Here is a 19,682-nt window from a genome sequence, read left to right as displayed (position 1 = left end):
TAGGAGGGTAACAAGCGGGTAGGTCCTCTGTTCTGCCACAGGGCAGCCTTAGGTGCCTCTCAAAACTGACACCCCAGAGTTGTCCTAGTTCTGGGCCATGCAGTGCGTCCTTGCTGTGCGCTCCTGCCACCGACCTGGGCTCAACTGTCTCATTGACTCCTCAAGCACTTTTTTCATTTTCCCCCGGGCCTCTAGGTCCCATCGAGTCCTCCAGGGCACTTGGCCCCTTTGGCTCCACTAGGCTACTTAGCCCCTCTCCCTTCCACGGCTCGGTAGCCCCAGTTGCTCCCAAATAATATACCCTCCTCACAGATGTCTTCAGCAAGTTCCCAATGCCCCTTCTAGCCGCAATATGCCTCACGGCCTTGCGGCTGTGTGTGTCCAAGCACTTGGGATGTCTGGCTCAGGTTAGCCCATTGATTCCCAACCAGGGTGCTGTGGCATCCTGAGGTGTCTTGAGATTTTTTTAAAGGGTTCTGCAGGGTGCCACACATTATTAAGAGTGCAAAGATGAATTCACATGATGAAGCCACTGATTTTCAAATGATAATCCACAGTGTAAACAAATTCTGACCTGTGGTGCTGTTGCTGAGTTCCTTGCAATGGAGAAATTACTCTATGTTTTTCCTTAGTCGATATAGGGCATTTGTAGATGACACTTTAAAGCGGGTTTAAAGCAGGTTCAATGCCTTTTGCACCACTTTAATGGCATTAGTGTTCCCACATTTGGCAGCGTATTGTGCATTAATTCCAGCTGCTGTAGCACACTTCATGGTGTAATGCACCTTAAATGACTTTGGGGCACTGCAAAGTAAAACACCTCCGAGGAGTTTTAGTGTCCTACCCTACAGCTGTGGAGGGAAGCACCGGGCTCCATGCGGTACAGGGGCTGTGCAAGCAGACGGTGCAGGCAGCCTGAGAAGGCAAACTCCACAGAAGGAAAAGAAAAAAAATTGGAGAACCTGATCTTTTTTTTTTCCCCCTCAGAGCCTGCCTGCCTACCTGAGCTGCACGGGGGCCCAGTGCTTCCCCTGCGGTTGCAGTGCCACCTGGGACTCCCCAAGCCTGGTGCCTGGGGTGGGGGCCACCGCTGCTGCAGAGGGAAGCACCAGCTACCCCCCTGCAGCTCAGGGACTGCTCTGCTCGCCAGCAGCTCCCTCAGCCCTACCCACTGCCGGACAGGCAGGTCAGGATCCAGCTCCAACACGGGTGTACATGACACGGGGTTTTACTTCACCCTAAATTGAAGCTTTAAAAAAAACACCTGTTCAGTTTAGGGAGAATTAAACCCTCGTGTTGTGTACAAATGCCCTATGTGAGCAAAAACTAAGAGCTGGAATTTTCTGAAGGGTGCTGTGAGTCTGAAAAAGCTGAGAGCTACTGGGAGGGGGACATGACAGACATTGACTCCTCATACAGAGATATTCCCCCAAGTTAAAAGAACAGCCATCGTGATTGGTCCCAATCAACGGCTAAGGACAAGTGAAGTATTTTATCATGTATATGTTTGCATGTAGCAATAGTGGAGCTATGATGTGGTCAAGTGATACAGAAGCCCCAGGTGCAGGGGTGCAGATATAGCAGGTGCTCTGCCACTGCGGCCCAGGGCACACAGCCACCCTTTTATGTATCTGGTGCGCAGCATGTTGCTCAGTACATGGTTTATGTCTTACTAGTCTGTTTAATCAGCTGGCCATCAGATTAGTTATTGACAAAGCCAGAGCAGAGCTGCACCTTATGGACCAGTGATTCTCCACCAGGGTGCCTCAGACCCATGGGGTGCTACAAGATCATCTTAAGTGTGCCATCAGTGCCACACAATATGAACACTCTTTGGTGTGCAAATGCCTACATGCGATTCACAAGATAAACTCAGAGATTTCAAATAGAAATCCATAAAATCGAAACATTCTGCCCTGCTGGGGTCGTTCGGACTTCCTCGCAACAGAAGCATTGCTCTGTTATTTTCCTATAGTCAAAATACAAGAGAAAGCTGAGAGCTGACATTCTCTGAGCACTGCCTTGAGTCTGAAAGAGTTGAGAAGCACTGATAATATACTAAGCAATTAAGCTACACCTCTGCTCTGCCTTCTGCCTGTCTCAGTACTAGCACTGCCAACTATCTCTCTGAGACTGTTTATGGGCAGCCTAATCCACAGGTAACCACGCTGCAGCATGTGTGCGATGGTTGATTCAGGCAGCCACCACGTGTGGCACATGGTAGACCAGGGAGAGGGCAGCAGCAGACAGGGCAGAAAGGCAGTAAGCAGAGCAGTGGACTGGGCAAGGTAAGGGTACACGAGAGGCAGTCAGTGGTTGTGGGACTCATTTGTGGCACGCCTGCTAAAAAAAGGTGGCCCACACTGTTCTAGCCAGTTTGACCAGCTATGAGACAGCTCCTGCAATTATAGATGTTGTGCCCAGGTAATGGCCAAAAACATAGAGGCAAGCATCTGTCTTCTGGGTTATAGTGTACACGTAAGAGGTACCTGATGAATCCGCTTGTGGCTGAGAAGCCCAACTGGGGAGAGACACAGATTGTTACCATATTCACAGATCTATGTGTTGTCTGAGTTGTGACCCAACCTTACAGCAAGCCGCCACCACCCAGGCTCTGGCCTGATGTGCACCCTGGGAAACAGGCCTAGAAGTCCTTGAGGGTACTCGACCCACTTCAAGAACTTAGGGTGCTTCCCTCAGTCTGGAGCAAAAAACAGTGGTTTCCCTTAGTCAGCCAAACCAAGGGGACCCCAAGGCATAATCTAGACCCACTCCCAATAAGTGTCCCATGCTAGGTACAAAGGAGAATTTTATTGGTTATAAGGAGTTGTTTTGGAATAGGATACAGGGTTGAGCAATATCAGAGAAATCCCCTAGAGCACCAGAGTGGCTGGGTAGCCTTTGATCACGCATCTGAGTTACTGCAAGCTATATATCTAGTTAGATCTCAGGTAGCTCACTCATGAGTATCATCCAGAGGCAGAAGGAGATTCCCTCTGGCGGCAGACAGTTCACTGATCATGAGTTCCAGGAAAGACAGCAAGTTTCAGATGGTCCAGCTCTTCTCTCTCTGAGTTTTCATCATGGCTACTGCTCCTCCTCCTGGGCAGTCCTTAACTTATATAGCTGTTATGACCTCATTTACCTGGTCCAATGGAGGCCATCACTTGTTGGCTGCTAGCCAACCAATTTGAAATGCATCACTTGTTGCCAGGTAGACTGGCAGGGTCTCTAGGGAGTGTAATCCCCTCACCCAGGTATGTGATGTCAGTCACATAGGCACAGGGAGCAGGTTTCCCCACTCTCACAGAAATGTATCCAACTCAGGTTACCTAAAGAGATGGGGTGTCTGCCCTCTGCAGGGCCCATGTTAACCAAATTGTCACAAAGCAGAGTTTTTGGGGAGAGACAGAGGTGGCATTCTGCCACAGTCTTCCCACTTTATTTTCAGGATCTTGTGCAGTCATCTCATGTGGATACTGTTCAGTCTCCTGATGTGCCTATCCTATGTAGCTCACGCTGCTGAACCATAAAGCAGGGATGGCAGCATGCAAATCTCATAGATTTGCCTTTTCACCTCAGCTGATAGTTTGTTGTTATTCCATGAACGTTTCTGGAATAGCCTGAAATTGTTAGCTGCCTTTGCACGTCTCTTAGACCATTCAGTCTGAAGGTCAAGATTTCTGCTGGTCATAAAACTCAAGTAGGAAAAGCTATGGACAACACCAAAAGATTTACCCTCCAGGGTGATGTCAGGCACCAGTTCTTCCACCCTGTGGTACATAATCACAGTCTTCTTGAGACTAATTGTCAACCCAAAGTTCTTGCATGACACAGCTAGTCTGCCCAAGAGATCTTGCAGGGCAGATTCATTGTGGGCAACCAAGGACACATGATCTCCAAACAACAAATCTCTTACAACCTCCTCTTTCATCTTGGTTTTCATTCTAAACCTTGCAATGCTGAACATGCCTCTGTCTAGTCTGGTTCAAAAATAAATGTCACCATTGCTGTCTTTCAATGCATGTAGAAGAAGGAAGGAAGAGTAGATATTGCAGAGCACAGGGGCTAAAACACACCCCATTGCTGATATCAAATCCATGCAACTCTTTGCTTTTATGCACTACAGTTACCTTTATACATTGATGTAGTGAGTGAATAATGTTCCTCCATTTGGAGGTTGTGGCAAAGTGGGGGTCCCTGACTAGCCACAGGGCTAGTTTCCCGACCTGCCTCTGGGCAAGCCGTCTACCTGTCTCTCCTGCCACACCTTGATGGAACATAACTGAGTATTAATTAGGTGGGAGGCTGCCCATTTTTACACCCCGATATGGTGGGGGGGAGCTATCCACAGCTTTGTTCCCCCCCTACACCACAGCCCAAGCCTCACAGATGGCATCTCAGGCAGTTGGCTCAACCATTCCTTTTACGGATTAGCTGTGGCCCACTTATGGGACCTTCAGCTTGCATAAGCCCTGGCTCTGTCTCAGGCCTGCTGGGACCTTGAGCTTCTTTGCTCATCCTGGGCATCCCTCGTGGTGGGCCCCTGACCCTTTTGACCCTTCCGGTCCTTGCCCCAGCACTGACCAGAGGAGTCCCTCGGTTGGGTTTACGCCTCCTGCCCGCACTTAGGGATCAGGGTCCTCCATTCCTGGCTCAGGTGATACTGGAAGCGTGCCTGGCCCTGCAGGGTTGCTCCCCCAGCAGGCTCAGGCACCTCCAGAAGCTTACCTGGCCTACCCTGCTCTGATGGCATATGGCCCATCCGAAGGTGTGGGCTGGGGTTAAGGCGACCCTACTCACCTTTCACCAGGGTGATAACTGACCTGGCATTTCCTGGGGGCTCCTGCACCACTGATAGCCCCACCAGGCCACCCAGTCCTGGCAGGGCACAGTTTTAGGTCATGCCCAGGACCAGGAGCCTCCAAACCATCCCCTACAGCTCCTGCCCTTACCTCCAAGATGTAGTCTTGCAGCCAGGCGATGTTACTGCCTGGCTTGCCAGCAGTGAACTGCTCTGTTCATATAGGCAGCCATGGATCTAAAATTAGATTAAGGTACTAAATTAAGCACCTGCTGGATGCTTGGCTCAGCCGTTAAAGTGGCAGGCACCATCAGTGCCCTGCCACAGAGGGACAACCCAGTTTCTTCAGAATAGTAAACAGGCCTTGTCTGTACGTCACATTAAAGGCCTTCATCATATCCATGAAGCCTATGTATAGTGACATTTGTTTTTCTCTACACTTCTCTTGCAGTTGCTTGACTGAAAATATCATATCAATGATGGAGCATCCTGAGTGATGCTATCCTGAGTGAAAACTGCATTGACTTAGAGGCTAGATTCCTTCGCCTAGGGAATGCGCACTATAATGCACGTGTAACCCAGGAACACCCAAGGGTGTGCTGGTCCTCAATTGGAAGGGATAGATAAGGCAGAGACAGTGCTGTGAGAGGCACGCTGGTGATTTGAGCACAGGTCCCTCTTTCCTCTATAGTCAACTCCATGCCAATGCTCTTAACTATTTACTGGGGTGGGGCGTTGCCTTATTTCAGGAACGTCTCCCCTGCAGGACCCGACTCCACCAGCAACTTACAGTTTTCCTCATAGAGTGGTCGACTGGGCCTGAGAGCCCTTCGCTCAATCAGAGGCCCCACCAGTGTTGTCTACGTCTCTCCGAGACCTCCCATCCTCGCCCTGTGCCCCACTTTGGGCACCGAGGGCTCTTCCAGCTCTCGTGGCAGGGAACCTAGTTGCTGCTGTCTGGGTTTACCTAGCTTTATGCCTAGGCCTTCCCTTTTCTGGGCCCTGATCTAGGCTCCAAGGCCCTTTTAGTTCTTTGGTTGGGCCACATTGCGGGGCTCTGGTTATGCGACTTTTGCTGGGGCTAACCTGAGCCGTTTCAAGCTGCTCCCAGGGCAGGTTTTCCATGTGCACATCGTGTGGGCCCAAGCAGCCTCGAGCTGCTCCCAGTGCCGGCTCTCCATGTGCTGGTCTGCACACCACGCCATCCAGCCCTCCACTGAGGATGCAGGCTTGAGCTGTCTCAACATGGCTCCCAGAGCCTGAGCCCCGTGTGCCGGCCTGCGCACCGCTGGGGTGAAGAAGGGATCCAGGTGAAGGTTCTTCCCTCTCCAATGTCCCTCGGTGTCTCTGCCCAGCATGCTGAGCACGCTGCGCTTTTATTTACACCGGAGGCCCCTGCCCATGAAGTCTGCGAGACCTGCAACGCGCAGTCTTCAATCAGGTCAGGGGCTCCTCACCCCTACACCTCCACGCAGGGGGCAGGGCAAGCCCATCCCAGCTGTTACCTGATTGGTACAAATGTTCCACCAATCCGAAGTGTCCTTCTCCAAGCCAGGCTTGCCAGGCAAAAGCGCCAAGCTTGCCACACAAATGACAACTTTTTCAACAGAGTCTAACAGGAGTAGTCCTCTAGAGTTGTCCCACTCACTTCTATGCCCTTTGTTTGCGTATAATTGTAGAAACTGAGCGTCACAGAAAGCTTGTGGTACGGCTGCCTCTTTCCAGCAGAGCGCTGTAACTTCATGCAGCTTTCAAAGTAATTCGTTGTTGGTACACTGGTAGATTTCAGCAGGCAAGTTGTATTTCTGTGTCATGTAACAAACCGGATCTGGTTTTTCTCCTCCTAATGGGTCTGGTGAGAAGAGGGTTTGGGGTGGCTGGCAACAGCTGACACTGTACTCCTGCAGAGACAGCAAACCCATTTCAGTCTGCAAACTGAGGAAACCCTGCAGAGTCTGAGATTTGCTGGGGGAGGGAGGTCGTTTTCCAGAATCAAAATCCAGCTGATGCCCGAAGGATATGCAGAACTGAGCAGTTATTAATCCCCTGCTCCTGGGGCAGAAGCCAGCTGTTACAGCCATCACTAGGTTAGGGGCTGTGTCCTGTCCTAGGGTGCCCCGCTTTGCTCCAATTCCTTCCGTTTGACCTCTGAACCAATAGACATTGTTCCTTAGTCCTCCCTCAGTTTTAATCCAGGGAAGATCTTCCACACCCCACCAACACCTCCAATGGACTTGTTGTTTTCTGATAATATTTACAGTTCCCTGGAACCGACCACAACTTCTTCATAACCACCCTCTCACCGCCCACTTTGGGCAACATCCGCATTTCTGTCACTTCAGCAGAATTGCTTGTAAACAAGAGAGTTTGCACCTGCTTCGCACAGATCAGGCACCCCTGAAGCTCTGATCCACCAAGCGCTAGGGGAGTTGTGTTCAGCTTAGCCCAATCACCCATCGGTATTAGGCTCACTGTGACATACAGCGCTGCCTACTTATGCAGCCAGAGTTCTGGTGACCTCCCCAACTCGCCTACCCCATGTTGTAGAACGGTAATAAGGGCGTAGGCCCTCAGCTGTGCCATGGGGCACGCTTACGTGCCTCTCTCAAATTCACATCCCAGAGCTGTCCTAGTTCCAGGCCATGTGGTGTTTCCTGGATTTACAGTTTGTAGCTCACGAGACACTGAGGAATGAATTCACAGGCTCCTGGGTAAAGGCCGTAACTCTTGTGACAAGTATCCAGGTTGTAGCCATATTAATCTAGAGGAAAAAGGATCAAAACTCATGGAGGAGGTGATATCTTCTATTAGACCAATGACATATTGGCAAACAAAGTATTGGCTTTATTTGCAAGCTTTTGGGCACATTCACCCTTTATCAGGCATAGACCAGAGAAGAGATTGAAAGTTCCCCCAGGTAGAAATGAAAACTCATATCTCCCAGGAGAGCTGAAGGTGTGGTAAAATCTCCTGTATGGAATAGTTCGTTTTGTCCAGGTTAGGCGCAGATTAAGTTTCCAAAAGTCTTTTTATGTCAAAGTTGCCTGGTGGCAAGCAGGATGTAGAAGCTTATTTCTTTCAGGTTATATGTTTCATATTTCACAGAACAGTGCAAAGATGGAAAGCTCTTCTGGGCAGGAATTTCTTTTGTGGTGAGGGATCTGTCTTTCTGTACTCTGTGGGACTGTTGTAAGACAATCCTGGGAGATGGATGGTCTCTTCTGCCATCAAACCATTGTGAGCCTTGGTTTTCCTGTGAAGAGGCACTGTCTCACTGTTGCAGAGAGGGGATCACTGCAGAGCAGATGTGTCCACAGTGGTTCCATTGTATGTGTGCTCATGGAGGCAAAGCAAGTCCTGCAGGGGGACAGGATCTAAAATCTACCCAGGTGGCCCAAACTGCCACAAATTCAGCTACGTTTAGCTCTGTAAGTGGTACTGATCTACCTCCAGCACAGTTATATTTGGGGAAAAGGTATGAGCAGCCTGGTTCCCAGAGCTGAAGGGGGTGTCTGCCCCTGGCACTGCCCACATGACTACTCACACACACGCACCAAGCCCAGGCACAAGGTTATGAGGCTGGTCAAGGGAGGGTGGGGGCTCTCCCTGGCCACTCTTGAGACCTTGTGTCAGAGGCTTCCTGCCAGATTTCAGGACATGGGGCCTACAGTAAGGGCAAGCCATTAGGATATGCATAAAAGTAGAGTGCTCCCTCTGCTTGGCCCTGAGCTGCAACTCCGAGGCTCTCTGAACCCAAATAGCCTCTGATCTTGTAAAAAGGCTTCTTACACTTATTGCAACCTCCTGTGTACTGTATCCTCCTTTCCCAACACCACAGGAGAGTCAGTTCCCCATTCCACTGAGGTTTGATCACCCCTACTCGATAGAAGAGAGGAGGGGACTTATGCACAACAGATGGAAAGTAGCCAGCTGCTCTCAAACCCAGATCCTGTTTACTTGATGGTGCTGGATCTTTGCCATGTCACATTTATATCAGAATGTTTTCTAGGGAAGTCTGCAGGTTATGCCACCTTCCTCAAGTGTCACATGTAGCCAGACACTCCTCAGGGTCCTTACAAATAGCAGCTATGCAGGGACCAGCCCTGCATCTCTCCGAGCCATGGGGCTGCTTGTGGTGTGAAATATCCAGGAAAAATGCGAACAGTTCCAGGAATATATGTGGCCTTTATTGATTTGACTAAAGCCTTGGACTATTAATGATGAGGCTCTATGAAAGATCTTATTGAAGTTTGTCCTCCTAAGACTCCTTCATGACGAGATGACTGCCTCTATCTCGTGCGATGCATCTGCTATGGAGCCCTTTGCATTCAATCTGGCATCAAGCAGCAACGTGTAATTGCACCAGTTTTGTTTTCCATCTTTCGTGCTGTCATCACGGTGCTTATCCCTGACCGTTTCCCATGATATGACATCGGAATCAAGTACAGGATGGACAGGAACCTTTTCAATCCACCTCCGTCCCAGAAACAGAGTTTCCTCGGCCTCGACTGTGGAACTTCAGCAGTACATCAACGCTTCTGCTGTCATTGCATGGCCTGAGGAGGGTCTACAGATGGCCTATAACTGGCTGCAAGAGAGTGGAGTGAGCACAGGCAATCTTCTGGCATTATCCTCTGTCTGAGTGTCCATCACCAGGATAACCCCCTCCCTCTCTGACCTGCACCACCCACAATGTAGCACCAGTTGGTTTTCAAGATTTCAGTCAAACCAGAGCAAGGGAGCATGGCCTTTCCCTGCCAGGATCCCAACCCTTCTTCTCCCACCATTTTTCCCTCCTCCCCACCCTGCCCCATAACAACAGCATGGTGGGATGGGTGCTGTGTGGAGCTCCTGCCTCATTCGCTGGCTGGGAACCAGCTGTCTGGCACGTAAGGCTTCAGTGTTGGGAGGAAGCCCGTGGGAGAGACACCCTGTGCCCCCACCCCAGTGCAACATGCACAGAAAACCTATTACCAGAGATGCAGCCTCATCCACACCAGAGAGTCAGAGCCAGTGCATGGGACGGGCCAGGATATGGGCAAGATATGGCCAGATGGGACTGGTGGGCAATAAACCGGGCCCACCTTCCTTCTGCGGGAGCCCATGCTGTGAGGGGAGTGGTTGAGAAGGAAGTCTCACCACCTTTGTTTCCAGAGGTGTGTGGGTCTAGCAGGTGGTGCAGAACTGAATGGTCAGGAGTTCCCGGGTTTGGGGCCGCACACCAGCTGTTGCAGGCATCCCCAGGTTCAGGGCTGTGTCCTTTCCCAGGGAGCCCTGCCTTGTCCCAGCTCCTACCCTCTGACCTCTGCACAAACAGACAATGCTGCACCTTCATCCTCCCCTTCCAATCCACTCAACAGTCACCACAACTGTACCCTCAATGTCCAGCTCAAGTATTTCTTGATCCTTGTTTCATGCTGCAAGTTCCAGGGAATGACCACTGTTTCTTCCTCTGGGCACCCATTTGGGCAACATCCTCTTCTTTACATCCCATTTTCAGAGTGGTTGATACAACAAAAAAACCAAAACAAAACCAAAAAAACCCTAGAACAACATTGGGCAACTCCTTTCCTTCCAAGCACTAGGGGAGCTCAGCACTTGTTCAGCTTCACCCAGCTGCCCAATGAAAAACAAGGAGAAGCATTTTCAACAGACCCAAATCCTATTTCACATTTAGAGGTGCAAGAAAGCAGACAGCCGTACATGTGAAATGCTTCAAGCCCTGCCCTAATGGCATCATTTCCCCGTTTGGAGCGCATTAGCACTATACAAACACACAGATCTCACCCAACTAAAGCCTCTGTTGAGAGTGGCAGAGCCTTGTGGGCATTTCTCTGCCAGGCCTCTGCTCCATGCCTCCTGCCACCCCCTGGAGAGTGGTCAGACTGGAGCTGCACCTCCACTCTCTCATGCTTCAATGCTGTGAGCTACTAGCTCATCCCCCGAGCCCATCAGAGAGGCTTTGCCTACCTGGCCATGCTTGCTGTCCTCTTGCAGCTCACCTCGCAGCTGCTGCTCTACAGCAGACAGGGCCTGAGGATTAGTTCAGGCCCTGGAGCACAGGCCGGCTGTTGCAGTCATCACCAAGTTTAGGGCTGTGTCTTTTCTTAGGGGCCCCTGCCTTTCTCTGACTTCTTCAGGCAGTGCAGCTTTATGATCCTCCCCTGTCGAACCAGTCAAGACTCCCCAGAGCCGTCTAGCACCAGCCAATCCTTTCTTGGTTCCTGCTACTTTGTGCAGGTTCCAGGAACTGGCCACCACTTCTTCATCCCCTCCCCATGAACCTGTTTGGGGACACATCTTTTTGTTTACTTCACTTCTGCAAAGCGGTTCATAAACAACCCTTAGAGCAACATTTTGCAACTACCTGGAAACGAACAGCACCTCCCTGAAAGTGCTGCTTGCTCAAGGAAAACAGGCCTGAGAATGAAGCTGATGGGGCTGCATGAAAAACAGGCTTCTCTGGTACTCTTGCAGTCCATCTGCTGCTGCTTCGGGGCCAGACACACAAGCAGACACTGGCCTGCCCAGTGGCGGGACACACATGGTGGTGCCCACTGCTTTTGAAGTGGCGGTGGCAAGGCACAGAAACACTGAGCAGAGGCTGAGCCCAGCTCGCAGCTGCAGCCTACCCTCAGTTGTGCAAAAATCAGGGGTCTCATTCCCACCCCCCTGCTGCCTGGCTCCACGCCTCTAGACGAGCTGCCGGGCTCTTCCTGGGGGCGACGCAGGGCAGGCACGGGGGTCCTGGGGGCTCTGCAGGTGGTCGCCAACCACCAGTTGGTGTTTGCCACCCCCCACCCACCACTGACACAGCTGTGGCCACCTGCAGGATCTCCCCCTCACTGCTGCCACCACCTGCAGGCAGTCACGGTGCCCCCCCCACCGCCCCCAGCCTCTGGGGGCACGCGTCATTCATACCCATCCCCCTCTGCCAAGCAGTCCTGCCAAGGAGGTATTCTGCACAAGTGGGCAGCACATGGGGAAAGCGTGGCTGAACAGGTCTGCTGGGCAGAGCACGGGTCCCACACCTGCTGGGAAGAATCACCTAGCGACACCCAGCTTCCACCTTTGCTTCCAGAGGTGTGCGCGCCTGACAGGTGGAGCAGAAGTGAGTGGGGATGACCTCCCTGATCCTGAGGCACAAGCCAGCTGTTGCAATCATCACCCAGTTCAGGGCTGAGTCCTCTCCTAGGGAGCCCTGAATTGCTTCAATTCCTTCTTTCGACCTCTGCATGAACAGACATTGCTGTGTAGTCCTCCTCTCCTTTCAGTCCAGGAAAGACCTTCCACAACCCCCCAGCACCACACACTGACCTCGTGATTCTTGATCATATCTGCAGTTCCCTGGAACTGACCACAACTTCTTCATAACCCCCTGTAGCCCCCTTCGGGCAACATCCACATTTCTGTCACTTCTGCAGACCAGCTGGTAAACAAGCCTCAGAGCAGAGTTTGCAACTGCCTTGTCTTGTCGGCCCGCAGCTCTGCACAGCTCGGGCCCCCTTGCAGCTGGGAGTGCCCAAGCACTAGGGGTGTCTGGTTCAGCTTAGCCCACTGATTCCCAGCCAGGGTACTGTGGCACTCTGGGGTGCCTTGCAAATGTAGCCCACATTGCTGAACCATAGAGCAGGGGTGGTCGCATGCAAGTCTCATAGATTTGCGTCTTCACTTTAGTTGATCGTTAAATCACCTGCGCTTTCATCTTGGTTTTCTCTCTAAACCTGGCAATGTTTGAAACGCCTCCATCTAGTCTGATTCAAATATAAATGTCATCATTGCTGTCCTTGACTGCATGAAGAAGCAGAAATGAAAAGTAAGTGTTAAAAAATACGGAAGCTAACACATGCCACTGTTCACCCCATTATTGATGTCAAAGGCATTTGATTCTTTGTTTTCATGCACTACAGCTACCTTTATATCTTGATGTAGTGTGTGAATAATGTTCTGTAGTCTGGGGGGACAATCCAGCTTTTTCAGAACAGTAAAAAGACCCTGTCTGTTGACTGTATCAAAGAGCATAACATCAATGAAAGCTATGCGCAGTGGTATTCGTTTTGCTCTACACTTCTCTTGCAGTTGCTTGACTGAAAATATCATATCATTGGTGGAGTATCCTGAGCAAAAACTGCATTGACTTCCAGGATAGATTCTTTCACCTAAAGATTGCAGCCTAGGGAGCATAATGCAAGTGACAGCTTTTCTGATGGTGTTCAATGGGGAGACACCTGTACAATATGCCTTCAGTGGGCTCCCAACACCCCTTCTAGTTGCACCGTGCTTCCTGGACGGGCTCCTGCAGCCAGGCATCCAAGACACAAATGACTTACCTCAAATCCCTCTGGGGTGCTTTCTCCCCTGGTCTCTTCCCAGGCATCCCCTCTCAAGTTGCCTATCCCAGCTCCAGCCCTCCTGGACTTTCTCTCAGTCTGTAGCTCATAGGACTGTGAGGAATGAGTTCACAGGCTCCTAGGTAAAATCATAACAGTTTTGAGACAGTCCTGGGAGACTGAGGGTCTCTTATGCCATCAAACCCTTGCGAGCCTTGGTTTTCCTGTAAAGTTGTACTGTCAAATGGAGAGAATCACTGTAGAGTGGAAGTGTCCACAATGGATCCATTGTACACGTGCTCATGGGAGCAAAGCAAGTCCTGCAGGGAGACCCCTGCTTCAACCGGATCCACTGAGGCAAACTGGAGAAAAATCTGAGACGTCTGCTAACAAACAAGTGCCTCGATGATGGAGACACTCCCTACCTGGTGACAGGAGCTGTTGGTGGCAGTGAGAAAATCCCCAAAGAGAAGGAGGACAAGGAAGGGGACCGTGATCAAACCTACAACCGGGTGGCAGTGCCCAGCCATATCTGGACAGCCGTCTGCTGTGACAATGCCAACAACAACAACCGCAAGTTCTCCTTCGCCTCCCTGGCAGAGAATAAAGAGGCATCCAAGCTACGAGTCCTCCCTGTAGAGCAATTAAACCAGAAGGTGCGGAAGAAGTATTATTCTCAGAACATCAGGGTCCTGGCAGATGACTGCAGTGCTCAGGGCCCAAAACCTAAAGAGGTTTTATCATCAATGAAAAGAGATTTGGATAGTGCTTTCCGGGACCCAAAATTTGAGTTTGATTCTCAGGGCTCCCCTCCAATCAAGAAGCCAAAGACATAATGGCTAGTCCTGCACTGCAGAACCCGTGTGCCCCAACCAGCCCCTCCACATAGTGATGAGCCTGCGGGAGCAGCCCTGGGTTGGCGGGCTGAATCCCCCGCAACCTCCTTGCCAGCCAGGGCTGTTCCAACCAGGCTCGTCATGCTGCTCTCTCAGGTGCACATGTAAACGGTGTGCCTGGGATCTTCTCGGGAGCAATAAACCCTGACACAATAAGTATCGGTGTTTATTACTCCACCCCAGTTGCACCTATAGATGTGCCCACATGCCCACAGTAATGTAGTTCAGGCAGGGTCCTCTGGTGATGGAGCACAGAGCAGAGATACAGGCACACAATACACAGCCCCCCCCCCGATTCTGGCCCTCCCGACACTCCACAAACCTGTTCCCCACTTTCAAGCAATAGGTTCCCTTGTTCCCGTGCATGCATGAAGCCCCTTTGCACCCCGTCGCCCAGGAGCTGTTACTGATCCCTCCTGCTGAGCAGTAGCAGTGCTCTGGGCCTGGCTGCTCGGGTCGTCTCTCTGGCAGATGTCAGTGCCTGCTACCAGGGATTCTGTGAGTGCAGCTTGCTCATTTACCGTGCTGCTGAGCTTCCCTTGGAAAGAAGTGTCATCCCCCTCCCTCCCTCGGAGAACGGCTTAGACCTAATAAATATGTTAATGTCACCAAAAAATGAAGAATGGGTCATTATGGGTAAATGAATTAAAAATCCTGCTATGAGAGATATGTAACTGCTTGTCTTCTACTGAGTTTATTTCAGTTGCTTTTAAGAGCATAATAAGGGGATGTTCAGGACTTGCCCAGCATCCCGGGTGTCATAACCTGGATCATTCGAACTGTGGATTTATGATCTGTGTGTTGCTTGGCAAATGAATAAACTTCTGGCATGATAAAAAATAGCTGCATGTCCTGGTATGAAAGTGCTATTCCGGTAAAAGCAAACCTGACAAGTATCTAGCTTTCGAAGAAGTAAGTACATTTTCTTTGGTCTCATGACAAGGATGCTCATCTTATCTTCATTAAATGCTACTGGAGAACTATGTCTGTACTGGCAATTTTTTGCTTGTGTTTCCATTTTTAAATATAGCCAGACCCTTTTTCAAATTAAATAATTCAGCCAGCAATTTCACTTGCAGGGATTTACCACCAAAGCGTGCATCCGAGGGAAGAGGGGGATTCTCCATCTCTGTGTTTTCATCATCACACTCGGGCTCAAGACAGGGGTTAGTGCAGGGGTGTCCACTAGAGAGCTGGGTCCCCACTGCAGTGAGGTTTGGTTACTCCTACTCTACAGGAAAGGGGAGGGGAGCAATGCACAGCAGGTGGAAAGTAGCTAGCTGCTCCCAAACACAAAGCCCGTTAACTTTCTGCTGCTAGAGCCTTCCTATGTCACATCTATGTTTCAGCATGCTCTATAGGGAAGCCTGCCCCCTTCCTTAAGTGTCACGTGTAGCCAGACACTCCTCAGGTTCCCTATAAGTGGCAGCTATGCAGGGACCAGCCCTGCATCCCTCCAAGCCATGGGGCTGCTCGTGCTGCTGGGCTGTGTCTCCCTATGGGCTGGGCTGGCACTGGCTGAGGTAGGATCATCGTTCAGTAAATGCGAGGAAGATTTATACAAAGCAGTTGAGCCAGAGGGGTTCGACACCGAATACACAGCAAAGATCTGCCAGAAGCATGACAACGCTTACCACTTCGCCACGCTGTACGACAAGGAAAGCCGCACGCCGCGCTGGTCTGCGTACACGCTAAAGGGGCAATCATGTGACACGCAGCCTCACAGAAAGAACGCATGGTTTGTTGAGCCACAGGTCAGTGCCAGTGGGGTTGGGCATTGGGAGACAGTGAAAGTGCTGGGGATGTGGAGGGTGGTGAGAAGAGGGTGGGGGGAGATCTGGTGGGGAAGGGGCAGAGGTGTGACTCGGGGTGAAGTGGGTTTGGTGCAGGGAGATCCCATAGGGTGGGAGCTTCGACTGGGTGGCTGGGGCAGAGAGGTCGGCAGAGAGCTGAGATCCCAGGAGAGACCGGTGGAGGGGACCCTATCTAGGCGTAGGAGATGGTACTGAGTGGCCAATGAGCCCAGGCCATAAGGCAGGCGGGGGGATGAAGGCAAGGAGAGGTTGTTTTATCATAGGATTCAGACCTGGTAGCACTGACTGGTGGGCAAGTGTTTGAGTCTGGGGGAAGTCGGGCAGGAGGGGAGAGAGGGAGCAGATCTATGGCTCTGCCAGGTGTGACGATGGGGAAGGGGCTTTCCCTTGAGCATGAGCATTTCTGAGTCCCTCCGTCCTTGTCTTGCTTCAGCTGCTAGATCAAAGCAAGCCTGCAGACATGAGCACAGAATCAGCGTCAGGCCTGACCCTACCAGAACTGAAATCCACTCAGGCCATCAACGTGGATTATGCAGACACCAACTATGACCGGGGACACCTGAACCCAAATAGCTTCCAGTGTGACAGTGGTCGCACGGCCACCTTCACCCTCACCAATGCTGTCCCCATGGACCCCTGCTTCAACCGGATCCACTGGGGCAAGCTGGAGAAAAGCTTGAAAGACAAGTTAAAAACAAACTGCCTCAACGTGGAAGGCACTGCCTACCTGGTGACAGGAGCTGTTGCCGGCCCTGAGAAAATCCCCAAAGAGAGCGAGGACAAGGAAGTGGACCGTGAGCGATCCTATGACAGGGTGGCAGTGCCCAGCCATATCTGGACAGCCGTCTGCTGTGACAATGCCGACAACAACCGCAAGTTCTCCTTCGCCTTCCTGGCAGAGAACAAGGAGGAATCCGAGCTACGAGTCCTCCCTGTGGAGCAATTAAACCGGGAGCTGCAGGAACTGTACCTGTCTATTGAAGTCATCAGGATCCTGGCAGATGACTGCAATGCTCAGGGCGAGAAAACCCAAGAGGTTATAGCTTTAATGCGACGAGAATTGTACAGTGCTTTTCGGGACCTGGTAACCAATTTGTTTACTCAGGTCCTCCCTCCAAGCAAGAGGAAAAGCCTTGACAGAGAGACCACCCAGGTAATGAAGAGCAGGAACGTGAATCAGCGCAAGGTGCAGCTGGGAAGTGTTGGGCTTATCCAGGAGGTCGACAACACAAAAGACTGGCACGACCTGTTTCTGAACGTGTACTGGCAGGACAGCCTGTCATGTGTGCTGTCCCTTGCTGCTGATGCCAATGGACTTGCTCGCACTTCAGACACTTCAAACAAAGTGTGCTCCTTCCAGGAACAGAAACACCTTCCCGGCTCTGTCATAACAGCCCCTGGGTGGCGCTGTGTTGGACATGCTTGTGGAAAGCATACTGGAACCTCCTACAGCTGGTGTTACACTTCGTGGGACAAGGACTGGGATTACTGCTGCACCGAGAAGTGCACAGATGACTACGAGTGTGCACGGGGGGATGGCAAAGAGACAACATGCTCACCCCAGTACTCAACCGTGACTGTGACAGGGAAGCCCTGTCGGCCTGACTTCCCCTGTGGCCTTTATGATAATAAATATTTCTGGTGCTACACAGATTATAAAGGGAACTGGGAGTACTGCTGCTCCCCAAAGCACTACTGTGGGTATCATGATCAGGAGTACCCCTGGTGCTATGTTGGAGCCTGGGATAATAACTGGCAAAGTTGTACTCTCTAAGCTGCCCACCAGGCAGGTATTTCTCCACTTCCGTGCCCCTGAAAACATGATCAGACGTGGAATGTGACTGTAAGGTGTGAGCATGCAGGGCGGGGGTGGAGAGTAACTAGCAGCCATCTTCTCTCTTAGTAGCAGGTCTTGTAAAGTGCTTAGGACACGGCATCTGCCCATGTGCCCAGGGAGGTGGGTGGGGTCAGCATATGTGAACTGTAGTTTTAGTACTGTGTGGATACATGTGTAGATGCTGCCCCAGCTGTATGGGACATGGAAGGTGCTTCCATGTGGGGGCTGCCTGCCAGCTAGCCCCCGCACTGAAACACTCTTGTGCCCCAAACAGCACCTCTGCAGCACACTGCATTGAGGGGCAGCAGCCCCGGGCTGGCAAGCTGACCCCCAGCCCTCCTGCCAGCCGGGGCTGCTGTGACCGGGCTCAACATGCTGCACATGTAAACAGTGTGCCCGGGAACTTCCCAGGAGGATTAAACTGTGACACAATGAGCACCGGAGCTTATTGCTCCACCCTAATTACACATGTAGATGTGCTCAATGGTCCCACGGTAATGCAGTTCAGGCAGGGTCCTCTGGTGATGGAGCACAGAGCAGAGATACAGGCACACAAGACACAGCCCCCCCCACCCCCGATTGTGGCCCTCCCGACACTCCACAAACCTGTTCCCCACTTTCAAGCAATAGGTTCCCTTGTTCCCGTGCATGCATGAAGCCCCTTTGAACCCCGTCGCCCAGGAGCTGTTACTGATCCCTCCTGCTGAGCAGTAGCAGTGGTCTGGGCCTGGCTGCTCGGGTCGTCTCTCTGGCAGACGTCAGTGCCTGCTACCAGGGATTCTGTGAGTGCAGCTTGCTCATTTACCGTGCTCCTGAGCTTCCCTTCGAAAGAAGTGTCATCCCCCTCCCTCCCTCCCTCCCTCCCTTGGAGAACTGCTTAGACCTAATAAATATGTTAATGTCACCAAAAAATGAAGAACGGGTCATTATGGGTAAATGAATTAAAAATCCTGCTATGAGAGATATGTATGGCTCTACAATATAACTGCTTGGCTTCTACTGAGTTTATTTCAGTTGCTTTTAAGTGCATAATAAGGGGATGTTCAGGACTTGCCGAGCATCCCGGGTGTCATAACCTGGATCATTCGAACTGTGGATTTATGATCTGTGTGTTGCTTGGCAAATGAATAAACTTCTGGCATGATAAATAATAGCTGCGTGTCCTGGTATGAAAGCGCTATTCCGGTAAAAGCGAACCTGACAAGTCTCTAGCTTTCAAAGAAGTAAGTACATTTTCTTTGGTCTCATGACAAGGATGCTCATCTTATCCTCATTAAATGCTACTGGAGAACTATGTCCGTATGGGCAAATTTTGCTTGTGTTTCCATTTTAAAATAAAACCAGACCCTTTTTTAAATTCAAAAATACAGCCGGCAGTTACACTTGCAGGGATTTACCACCAAAGCATGCATCCAAGGGAACTGGGGGATTCTCCATTTCTTTGTGTTTTCATCATCACACTCAGGCTCAAAACAGAGGTTAGTGGGTAAGCTCAGCAGCTCACCCGTCCTGAAATGAGTGACTACCTTGGTTGCCTTTGAGGAAAGTTCAGCAGCTCCCATGTCCGGTCAGCCAGCATCCATGTGCAACTGAGTCACAGCTCTGGCTACAAACACCCCTGTATTATGGGTGCCTGGCTAAGCATAGCACCAGTGCCCATCTCTCGACGGCTCTAAGCCTTTCCCCATTTTGTCTGTAAATCATCATCCAAAGGCATCCACACCACATTTTATTCCCATGCCTCCTTTGCCCCATGGTGTCAGATGTGGTTCTGCTTTGCATTATGTTTAGAAAAGAGAAGACTTTGAGCACAGGTATAACAACAATCGTTAAATACGTAAATGTTTTAGCACAAAGGATGGGGATCAATTGCTCTCCATGCATCAAACATAAGACAAGAAGAAATCATCTCAGTTTGCAGCGAAGGAGACTTGAGTTAGATATTAAGAAAAACATTTTAAATTTAAAGGCAATGAAACCAGGCTGGGCTACCGAGGGAGG

General features: G+C 50.9%; 1 protein-coding gene across 1 annotated transcript; it reads left to right on the top strand.

Moving 5' to 3' along the window:
- Nucleotides 1-15,493: 15,493 nt before the first annotated feature.
- Nucleotides 15,494-18,834, top strand: LOC149852527 (uncharacterized). The gene is made up of 2 exons (XM_090030036.1): nucleotides 15,494-15,784; nucleotides 16,278-18,834. The coding sequence occupies exons 1-2, from the start codon at nucleotides 15,494-15,496 to the stop codon at nucleotides 17,616-17,618; spliced, it is 1,632 nt and encodes a 543-aa protein (XP_089886162.1). The 3' UTR covers nucleotides 17,619-18,834.
- The last annotated feature ends 848 nt before the right edge of the window (nucleotides 18,835-19,682 follow it).

The sequence above is a fragment of the Crocodylus siamensis genome, chromosome 15 (assembly GCF_052110815.1).
Source record: "Crocodylus siamensis isolate JL-2025a chromosome 15, ASM5211081v1, whole genome shotgun sequence".
NCBI lineage: Eukaryota > Metazoa > Chordata > Crocodylia > Crocodylidae > Crocodylus > Crocodylus siamensis.
Note: the sequence above shows the minus strand (reverse complement) of the source record. Positions and strands in the feature narration are given on the sequence as shown.

Coding starts and splice junctions, on each gene's coding strand:
- LOC149852527 (XM_090030036.1), top strand. CDS start 15,494: ATGGGGCTGCTCGTGCTGCTGGGCTGTGTCTCCCTATGGGCTGGGCTG. Junction 15,785..16,277: donor CATGGTTTGTTGAGCCACAG/GTCAGTGCCAGT, acceptor GTCTTGCTTCAG/CTGCTAGATCAAAGCAAGCC.